We start from the raw sequence: 11,170 nt of genomic DNA, 5'->3' as shown, positions 1-11,170 counted from the left end.
AACCTGCTGCCAGACTAGACTAGCAGGTAACACATCAACCTGCTGCCAGACTAGACTAGCAGGTTAACACATCAACCTGCTGCCAGACTAGCAGGTAACACATCAACCTGCTGCCAGACTAGACTAGCAGGTAACACATCAACCTGCTGACAGACTAGCAGGTAACACATACTAGTTGTGGACTAAATAGGAGAGAAAGCTCCATTGATGATGCTTTTAGGTCTGGGAAACCATCCTTTGACAGCAGAATACGTTTCTAACTCTCTCTCTGTCTCTCCCCCTCTCTCTCTCTCTCTCCCCCTCTCTCTCTCTCTCTCCCCCCTCTCTCTCTCTCCCTCTCTCTCTGTCTCTCTCTCTGTCTCTCCCCCTCTCTCTGTCTCTCTCCTGTCTCTCTCTCTGTCTCCCTCTCTCTGTCTCTCCTTCCCTCTCTCTGTCTCTCTGTCTCTCCCTCCTCTCTCTCTCTCTCTCTCTCTCTCTCTCTCTCTCTCTCTCTCTCTCTCTCTCTCTCTCTCTCTCTCTCTCTCTCTCTGTCTCTGGTCTCTGTCTCTGTCTCTGTCTCTGTCTCTCTCCCTCTCTCTGTCTCTGTCTCTGTCTCCCTCTCTCTGTCTCTCTCCCTCTCTCTGTCTCTCCCTCCCTCCCTCTCTCTCTCTCTCTCTCTCTCTCCCTTCCTCTCTCTCGCTCTCTCTGTCTCTCCTCTCTCTCTGTCTCTCCCTCCCTTCCTCTCTCTCTCTCTCCAGTGCTAGCTGAGCAGGTGTGGGATCCTCTGTCCAGTAGTCAGACAACAAGACTAGTGAGCTTTCTGACCAGACTCCTCAGAGGATACCCTACTGTCCTTAATGGAGAGAACAGGAACACACAGGTTAGTACCCTACTGTCCTTAATGGGAGAGAACAGGAACACACAGGTTAGTACCCTACTGTCCTTAGATGGAGAGAACAGGAACACACAGGTTAGTACCCTACTGTCCTTAATGGAGAGAACAGGAACACACAGGTTAGTACCCTACTGTCCTTAATGGAGAGAACAGGAACACACAGGTTAGTACCCTACTGTCCTTAATGGAGAGAACAGGAACACACAGGTTAGTACCCTACTGTCCTTAATGGAGAGAACAGGAACACACAGGTTAGTACCCTACTGTCCTTAATGGAGAGAACAGGAAACTTTGTACCCAACATTCCCTCTCCCTCATCCCTCACCCGTCCCTCCCTCTCACCCCTCTCTCACCCCTCCCTCTGACCTCTCTCACCCCTCCCTCTCACCTCTCTCACCCCTCCCTCTCACCCCTCCCTCTGACCTCTCTCACCCCTCCCTCTGACCTCTCTCACCCCTCCCTCTCACCCCTCTCTCACCCCTCCCTCTCACCCCTCTCTCACCCCTCCCTCTGACCTCTCTCACCCCTCTCTCACCCCTCCCTCTGACCTCTCTCACCCCTCCCTCTCACCCTATCTCACCCCTCTCTCACCCCTCCCTCTCACCCCTCTCTCCACCCCTCCCTCTGACCTCTCTCACCCCTCTCTCTGACCTCTCTCACCCCTCCCTCTCACCCCTCTCTCACCCCTCCCTCTGACCTCTCTCACCCCTCCCTCTGACCTCTCTCACCCCTCCCTCTCACCCCTCCCTCTGACCTCTCTCACCCCTCCCTCTGACCTCTCTCACCCCTCCCTCTCACCCCTCCCTCACCCGTCCCTCCCTCTTACCTCTCTCACCCCTCCTCTCACCCCTCCCTCACCCGTCCCTCCCCTCTGACCTCTCTCAACCCCTCCCTCTCACCCCTCTCTCACCCCTCCCTCCCTCTCACCCCTCTCTCACCCCTCCCTCTCACCCCTCCCTCCCTCTCACCCCTCCCTCTCACCCCTCCCTCTCACCCTCCCTCTGACCTCTCACCCTCCCTCCCTCTCACCCTCCCTCTCACCCCTCCCTCTCACCCCTCCCTCTGACCTCTCACCCTCCCTCCCCTCTCACCCCTCCCTCTCACCCCTCCCTCCCTCTCACCCCTCCCGCTGACCTCTCTCACCCCTCCCTCTCACCCCTCCCGCTGACCTCTCTCACCCCTCCCTCTCACCCCCTCCCTCACCCGTCCCTCCCTCTGACCTCTCACCCCCCTCTCTCTCTCACCCCTCCCGCTGACCTCTCTCACCCCTCCCTCTGACCTCTCTCACCCCTCCCGCTGGACCTCTCTCACTCCTCCCTCTTATCTCTCTGGCTCTCTCCCTCCTTCAGGAGTTTCTGAAGACCATCGTATTGAGGACTAGAAGGACTCTGGATGATGACGTGTTCTTACCTCTTTACCCCAAGAAGTGAGTCACAAACAACAATTCTCTACTTGTCCCCTAATCCAGGGTTTCCCAAACTCGTTCCTGCCCCCCCCCGGGTGCACATACATTTTATTTTTTTCTCCCCCGAACCCTACACAGCTGATTCAAATAACAAACTCACCATCAAGTTTGGGAAACCCTGGCCTAAACCATTCCTTCTAGTTGAAATGCCCCTATGACATGGTGATGGACACAGTGAAAAAGAGAAATACACACTATTCAATGTCTGAGAAACCATTAGATTGGTTAGAGGAAGTATCTCTGTTTTGTTGTCTTCCAGTGTGTTGGAGAATAAGAACAGTGGTCCCTACCTCTTCTTCCAGAGACAGTTCTGGTCCTGTGTCAAGGTAAGGGGAAGGGACTGACTGGGTAAGGGGAAGGGACTGACTGGGTAAGGGGAAGGGACTGACTGGGTAAGGGGAAGGGACTGACTGGGTAAGGGGAAGGGACTGACTGGGTAAGGGGAAGGGACTGACTGGGTAAGGGGAAGGGACTGACTGGGTAAGGGAAAGGGACTGACTGGGTAAGGGAAAGGGACTGACTAGGGACTGACTGGGTAAGGGGAAGGGACTGACTAGGGACTGACTGGGTAAGGGGAAGGGACTGACTGGGTAAGGGGAAGGGACTGACTGGGGAAGGGGAAGGGACTGACTGGGGACTGACTGGGTGAGGGACTGACTGGGTAAGGGAAAGGGACTGACTGGGGAAGGGGAAGGGACTGACTGGGTGAGGGACTGACTGGGTAATGGAAAGGGACTGACTGGGGAAGGGGAAGGGACTGACTGGGTAAAGGGAAGGGACTGACTGTGTAAGGGGAAGGGACTGACTGGGTAAGGGGAAGGGACTGACTGGGTAAGGGGAAGGGACTGACTGGGTAAGGGAAAGGGACTGACTGGGTAAGGGGAAGGGACTGACTGGGTAAGGGGAAGGGACTGACTGGGTAAGGGGAAGGGACTGACTGGGTAAGGGAAAGGGACTGACTGGGGACTGACTGGGTGAGGGACTGACTGGGTAAGGGAAAGGGACTGACTGGGTAAGGGGAAGGGACTGACTGGGTAAGGGGAAGGGACTGACTGGGGAAGGGGAAGGGACTGACTGGGTAAGGGGAAGGGACTGACTGGGTAAGGGGAAGGGACTGACTGGGTAAGGGAAAAGGGACTGACTGGGTAAGGGGAAGGGAAGGGACTGACTGGGTAAGGGAAAAGGGACTGACTGGGTAAGGGGAAGGGACTGACTGGGTAAGGGGAAGGGACTGACTGGGTAAGGGAAAAGGGACTGACTGGGTAAGGGAAAAGGGACTGACTGGGTAAGGGGAAGGGACTGACTGGGTAAGGGGAAGGGACTGACTGGGTAAGGGGAAGGGACTGACTGGGTAAGGGAAAAGGGACTGACTGGGTAAGGGAAAGGGACTGACTGGGTAAGGGGAAGGGACTGACTGGGGAAGGGACTGACTGGGTAAGGGGAAGGGACTGACTGGGTAAGGGGAAGGGACTGACTGGGTAAGGGGAAGGGACTGACTGGGAAGGGACTGACTGGGTAAGGGACTGACTGGGTAAGGGGAAGGGACTGACTGGGTAAGGGGAAGGGACTGACTGGGTAAGGGAAAGGGACTGACTGGGGACTGACTGGGTGAGGGACTGACTGGGTAAGGGAAAGGGACTGACTGGGGAAGGGGAAGGGACTGACTGGGGACTGACTGGGTAAGGGGAAGGGACTGACTGGGTAAGGGGAAGGGACTGACTGGGGACTGACTGGGTGAGGGACTGACTGGGTAAGGGAAAGGGACTGACTGGGTAAGGGAAAGGGACTGACTGGGTAAGGGAAAGGGACTGACTGGGTAAGGGGAAGGGACTGACTGGGTAAGGGAAAAGGGACTGACTGGGTAAGGGGAAGGGACTGACTGGGTAAGGGGAAGGGACTGACTGGGTAAGGGAAAAGGGACTGACTGGGTAAGGGAAAAGGGACTGACTGGGTAAGGGGAAGGGAAGGGACTGACTGGGTAAGGGGAAGGGACTGACTGGGTAAGGGGAAGGGACTGACTGGGTAAGGGAAAAGGGACTGACTGGGTAAGGGGAAGGGACTGACTGGGTAAGGGGAAGGGAAGGGACTGGGTAAGGGGAAGGGACTGACTGGGGAAGGGGAAGGGACTGACTGGGGAAGGGGAAGGGACTGACTGGGTAAGGGGAAGGGAATGACTGGGTAAGGGGAAGGGAAGGGACTGACTGGGTAAGGGGAAGGGACTGACTGGGTAAGGGGAAGGGACTGACTGGGTAAGGGGAAGGGAATGACTGGGTAAGGGGAAGGGAATGACTGGGTAAGGGGAAGGGACTGACTGGGTAAGGGGAAGGGACTGACTGGGTAAGGGAAAGGGACTGACTGGGTAAGGGAAAGGGACTGACTGGGGAAGGGGAAGGGAAGGGACTGACTGGGTAAGGGGAAGGGACTGACTGGGTAAGGGGAAGGGACTGACTGGGTACTAGAACCACAGCAGGGCTCCAGACGGCGACCGTTTAACTAGTCGCATAATGCGACCCTTTTGACTCGTGGTGCGAGTTAGATTTTGTATTAGTTGCATCAGTGCGAGCTGCACGTTCTACATGGTCACCTCACTAAATGAGTCCTATGATTTGGTCAAACAGTTAAAATACATTATCCTCGTGATTCCTGTAATGAAAGTGTCTGCTTGCCCCTGTAACAGTTTCGCTGGGGCCTGCTGCGTTGGCGGAAAACAATGCTCAGGGAAAAAAAAACATGCATTCTGATCGTATAACGTTTTAAAATCGAATTTCGGGGAAAACACAGCTATCACATTCGAAGAGAGGAGGTTCTCAGCTTTCTGTAGGTACAATTTTTATTACTCAACTCTTAATTATGACGTCAGTAGCAACTATTTTAGAACTGAGATGTGATATGGCTTTGAAATACGAACGTGTGAAATGCACATCGGCCATTGCGATTGCAGAGGCTATGTAGGATAGTCTAACTGCAATGTTTTTTGGTGGCATAGGCCCACCCACAGGGGAGCCAGGCCCAGCCAATCAGAATGAGGTTTTCCCCACAAAAGGGCTTTATTACAGACAGAAATACTCCTCAGCCCCCGACCCCCCCCTCAGACGATCCCGCGGGTGAAGAAGCTGGATGTGGAGGTCCTGGGCTGGCGTGGTTACACGTGGTCTGCGGTTGTGAGGCCGGTTGGACGTACTGCCAAATTCTCTAAAACGCCGTTGGAGGCAGCTTATGGGAGAGAAAGGAACATTAAATTCTCGGGCAACAGCTCCGGTGGACATTCCTGCAGTCAGCATGCCAATTGCACGCTCCCTCAAAACATCGAGAGAAATACGTTTTGTTGTGCCTATGGAAAATGTCTGGGATCTTTTTATTTCAACTCATGAAACATGCGACCAACACTTTCCATGTTGCGTTTATATTTTTTGTTCATTTAGCAGATGCTTTTATTCAAAGCGACTTAGTCATGCGCGCATATATCTTACGTATATATGGGTGGACCCGGGAATCGAACCCGCTACCCTGGTGTTAGACGCGACGCTATGCTTTACCAACCAGGGAGACATTTTAGTCTGGAGCCCTGATAGTGGTCAAAGACTGTAATTCACAGGAAATATCAGCTTGGTTTATGATACAGACTGTATTATAGATATTGACTCTCTTCTCCATCCCCTGTAGTTGCTAGGTAACATCCTCCAGTGGAGTGGTGTGTTGTATTATAGATATTGACTCTCTTCTCCAACCCCTGTAGTTGCTAGGTAACATCCTCCAGTGGAGTGGTGTGTTGTATTATAGATATTGACTCTCTTCTCCAACCCCTGTAGTTGCTAGGTAACATCCTCCAGTGGAGTGGTGTGTTGTATTATAGATATTGACTCTCTTCTCCAACCCCTGTAGTTGCTAGGTAACATCCTCCAGTGGAGTGGTGTGTTGTATTATAGATATTGACTCTCTTCTCCAACCCCTGTAGTTGCTAGGTAACATCCTCCAGTGGAGTGGTGTGTTGTATTATAGATATTGACTCTCTTCTCCATCCCCTGTAGTTGCTAGGTAACATCCTCCAGTGGAGTGGTGTGTTGTATTATAGATATTGACTCTCTTCTCCAACCCCTGTAGTTGCTAGGTAACATCCTCCAGTGGAGTGGTGTGTTGTATTATAGATATTGACTCTCTTCTCCAACCCCTGTAGTTGCTAGGTAACATCCTCCAGTGGAGTGGTGTGTTGTCTGGTCCAACGGTGAGAGAGCTGGCTCTAGATTCCACCCTGAACAGATACATCCTGTCAGCCCTACAGAACACTGAGGCTGGGGCAGACAGCGTACTGAAGAGCCAGAGGGTATGGACACACACACACACACACACACACACACACACACACACACACACACACACACACACACACACACACAGCACTACGGGGGGACACACACACACACACACACACACACACACACACACACACACACACACACACAGCACTACGGGGACACACACACACACACACACACACACACACACACACACACACACACACACACACACACACACAGCACTACGGGGACACACACACATACACACACATACACACACACACACACACAGCACTACGGGGACACAACACACACACACATACACACACATACACACACACACACACACACACACACACACACACACAGCACTACGGACACACACACACACACACAGCACTACGGACACGCACACACACACACACAAACACACGCACGCGCACGCACACACACACACACAGCACTACGGGGACACACACACACCATTCCTGAGGAATCCCACCTGTACCATGTACATGTTTTAAGATTGTACTGACTGTAGTTTAACCTGTCTGTCTGTCTTTCTGTGTTTTTGTCTGTCTTTTTCTGTTTGTTTCTCTAGATAGTTGAGTGTTTCCCGGCCCAGTGGTTTGTAGGGTTGAAAGGTCAGCAGACCCTTCCTCAGCTGGAGCCATTCTGCCGTTACCTCACCCACCTTGCCTCTGCTCTGCTGAGAGGCTCTCTGGGGGGGTCCGACGTCGACAAGAGGAACGCCAAGTACGTTATTACATGTTATAAAGGCTTTATAAAGAGCTTATAGAGGGGTTATAGACACATTATTGATGCTATATAAAGCAACTGACCAGCTCCCTACACCACTGGCCAGCTCCCTACACCACTGACCACTGGCCAGCTCCCTGCACCACTGGCCAGCTCCCTGCACCACTGGCCAGCTCCCTGCGCCACTGGCCAGCTCCCTGCGCCACTGGCCAGCTCCCTGCACCACTGGCCAGCTCCCTGCGCCACTGGCCAGCTCCCTGCACCACTGGCCAGCTCCCTACACCACTGACCACTGGCCAGCTCCCTACACCACAGACCACTGGCCAGCTCCCTACGCCACTGGCCAGCTCCCTGCGCCACTGGCCAGCTCCCTACGCCACTGGCCAGCTCCCTGCGCCACTGGCCAGCTCCCTACACCACTGGCCAGCTCCCTGCACCACTGGCCAGCTCCCTACGCCACTGGCCAGCTCCCTGCACCACTGGCCAGCTCCCTACACCACTGACCACTGGCCAGCTCCCTACACCACTGGCCAGCTCCCTACGCCACTGGCCAGCTCCCTACACCACTGGCCAGCTCCCTACACCACTGGCCAGCTCCCTGCACCACTGGCCAGCTCCCTACACCACTGGCCAGCTCCCTACACCACTGGCCAGCTCCCTACGCCACTGGCCAGCTCCCTGCACCACTGGCCAGCTCCCTACACCACTGGCCAGCTCCCTGCGCCACTGGCCAGCTCCCTGCGCCACTGGCCAGCTCCCTACACCACAGACCACTGGCCAGCTCCCTACACCACAGACCACTGGCCAGCTCCCTACGCCACTGGCCAGCTCCCTGCGCCACTGGCCAGCTCCCTGCGCCACTGGCCAGCTCCCTGCGCCACTGGCCAGCTCCCTGCGCCACTGGCCATCTCCCTGCGCCACTGGCCAGCTCCCTGCGCCACTGGCCAGCTCCCTGCGCCACTGGCCAGCTCCCTACACCACTGACCACTGGCCAGCTCCCTACACCACTGACCACTGGCCAGCTCCCTACACCACTGACCACTGGCCAGCTCCCTACACCACTGGCCAGCTCCCTGCGCCACTGGCCAGCTCCCTACGCCACTGGCCAGCTCCCTACGCCACTGGCCAGCTCCCTACGCCACTGGCCAGCTCCCTACGCCACTGGCCAGCTCCCTACGCCACTGGCCAGCTCCCTACGCCACTGGCCAGCTCCCTGCGCCACTGGCCAGCTCCCTGCGCCACTGGCCAGCTCCCTACACCACAGACCACTGGCCAGCTCCCTACACCACAGACCACTGGCCAGCTCCCTACGCCACTGACCACTGGCCAGCTCCCTACACCACTGACCACTGGCCAGCTCCCTACGCCACTGGCCAGCTCCCTGCGCCACTGGCCAGCTCCCTACACCACAGACCACTGGCCAGCTCCCTACACCACTGGCCAGCTCCCTACACCACTGGCCAGCTCCCTACACCACTGGCCAGCTCCCTACGCCACTGGCCAGCTCCCTACACCACTGGCCAGCTCCCTACACCACTGGCCAGCTCCCTACACCACTGGCCAGCTCCCTACGCCACTGGCCAGCTCCCTACGCCACTGGCCAGCTCCCTGCACCACTGGCCAGCTCCCTACACCACTGGCCAGCTCCCTGCACCACTGGCCAGCTCCCTACACCACTGGCCAGCTCCCTACACCACTGGCCAGCTCCCTACACCACTGGCCAGCTCCCTACGCCACTGGCCAGCTCCCTACGCCACTGGCCAGCTCCCTACACCACTGGCCAGCTCCCTGCACCACTGGCCAGCTCCCTACACCACTGGCCAGCTCCCTACGCCACTGGCCAGCTCCCTACGCCACTGGCCAGCTCCCTGCGCCACTGGCCAGCTCCCTGCACCACTGGCCAGCTCCCTACACCACAGACCACTGGCCAGCTCCCTACACCACAGACCACTGGCCAGCTCCCTACACCACTGACCACTGGCCAGCTCCCTGCGCCACTGGCCAGCTCCCTGCGCCACTGGCCAGCTCCCTGCACCACTGGCCAGCTCCCTACACCACTGACCACTGGCCAGCTCCCTACGCCACTGGCCAGCTCCAGCTCCCTACACCACTGGCCAGCTCCCTACACCACTGGCCAGCTCCCTACACCACTGGCCAGCTCCCTACGCCACTGGCCAGCTCCCTACGCCACTGGCCAGCTCCCTACGCCACTGGCCAGCTCCCTACACCACTGGCCAGCTCCCTGCACCACTGGCCAGCTCCCTACACCACTGGCCAGCTCCCTGCACCACTGGCCAGCTCCCTACACCACTGGCCAGCTCCCTACACCACTGGCCAGCTCCCTACACCACTGGCCAGCTCCCTGCACCACTGGCCAGCTCCCTACGCCACTGGCCAGCTCCCTACGCCACTGGCCAGCTCCCTACGCCACTGGCCAGCTCCCTACACCACTGGCCAGCTCCCTGCACCACTGGCCAGCTCCCTACACCACTGGCCAGCTCCCTGCACCACTGGCCAGCTCCCTACACCACTGGCCAGCTCTCTACACCACTGGCCAGCTCCCTGCACCACTGGCCAGCTCCCTGCACCACTGGCCAGCTCCCTGCACCACTGGCCAGCTCCCTGCACCACTGGCCAGCTCCCTACACCACTGGCCAGCTCCCTGCACCACTGGCCAGCTCCCTGCACCACTGGCCAGCTCCCTGCACCACTGGCCAGCTCCCTACACCACTGGCCAGCTCCCTACACCACTGCAGTCTGGCAGGCGGTAGTCATGCCTAGAGAGTGATTACAAGGTTCTAAAGGTTTTCTAGATGTTTAATAGAGGGGGTCTAACTGTGTGTCTCTCTAGGGAGCAGATCAAGGAGGTGGTGAAGCTGTTAGCTCGGCTCAACGCTCTGGATCACCTCATCACCGTGGCAACGGAACATGGCATCAAGGACATCACCCCTCTACTGGGCTCCAAGTGACATCACTGCACCGCTGTGTGTGTGTGTAAGGACATCTAAACCCTGCTGTTGGGTCAAACTGCAAGGCTTATCATAATGGACTTTAGTGTGTGTCTGAGTGTGAGCGCTGGAGGAGTGCGTGTGTGTGTGTGTATATATTGTGAATATTGTACATGTGTGAAAAGTGTCGGAGGACTAGGAGACTAAGAAGCATGTCTGTTGGATCAGTAGGTCTACAGATCACTCACTTCCTCGTCTGGAACTGCTCTACAGAGGAATTCTGGGAGATGTAGTTTCTCTCTACAATCCTCAGTGGGAGATGGAGTAGGGCTACTTTCTACGCCAGAACTACTTCAACATGAACCACCATCTTCCCTCGCCCACCCCCCCACCCCGAACTGAAACCTTCTTACATGGTGTCTGTCTGTCATAGTATGATCCCTCTCTCCTCCTCATAATGATCAGCCAACTCCACATGAAGAAGATTACTTTTATTGTCCAATGTAGACGGATGTCCACCTTTCTCATCTCCTCTCACCTGCTCCTGCGTTTCACCCTGTGCCATGACTTCTGCTTTGCTGATCTTAAATCAGCTTATTGGTTGCTGCCCTAACTTTTACCATTTCAGGGGCTGAATGTAACTGATCCTAAATCAGTATCTAGAGGCAACTTCATTCTGTTGACTGGCCTCTCACACAAACCAATTCTCCATCACGACCCTCCTCTGATTGGATGAGGATGTAGAGGGAGGAAGTGGGGTGTTTCTATTTTAAGTTGGCTGATTTTTCTTTGTGTAAATGTTTTTGATTTGAATAAAAAGTGGCTGTGG

General features: G+C 56.0%; 1 protein-coding gene across 1 annotated transcript in view; it reads left to right on the top strand.

Moving 5' to 3' along the window:
* LOC311099902 (PAX3- and PAX7-binding protein 1-like) overlaps nucleotides 1-11,170 on the top strand; it is a gene marked incomplete at its 5' end in the record, with an annotated part of 31,056 nt that extends 19,886 nt beyond the window's left edge. Inside the window, 6 exons of the mRNA XM_084140621.1 lie at nucleotides 738-859; nucleotides 2,224-2,300; nucleotides 2,599-2,665; nucleotides 6,514-6,660; nucleotides 7,236-7,390; nucleotides 10,245-11,170. Coding sequence (XP_083996747.1) covers nucleotides 738-859; nucleotides 2,224-2,300; nucleotides 2,599-2,665; nucleotides 6,514-6,660; nucleotides 7,236-7,390; nucleotides 10,245-10,362 — 686 coding nt within the window. The 3' untranslated portion in view covers nucleotides 10,363-11,170. The remainder of the gene's footprint in view (nucleotides 1-737; nucleotides 860-2,223; nucleotides 2,301-2,598; nucleotides 2,666-6,513; nucleotides 6,661-7,235; nucleotides 7,391-10,244) is intronic.

Source organism: Coregonus lavaretus (genome assembly GCF_964263955.1).
Source record: "Coregonus lavaretus genome assembly, chromosome: 24".
NCBI lineage: Eukaryota > Metazoa > Chordata > Actinopteri > Salmoniformes > Salmonidae > Coregonus > Coregonus lavaretus.
Note: the sequence above shows the minus strand (reverse complement) of the source record. Positions and strands in the feature narration are given on the sequence as shown.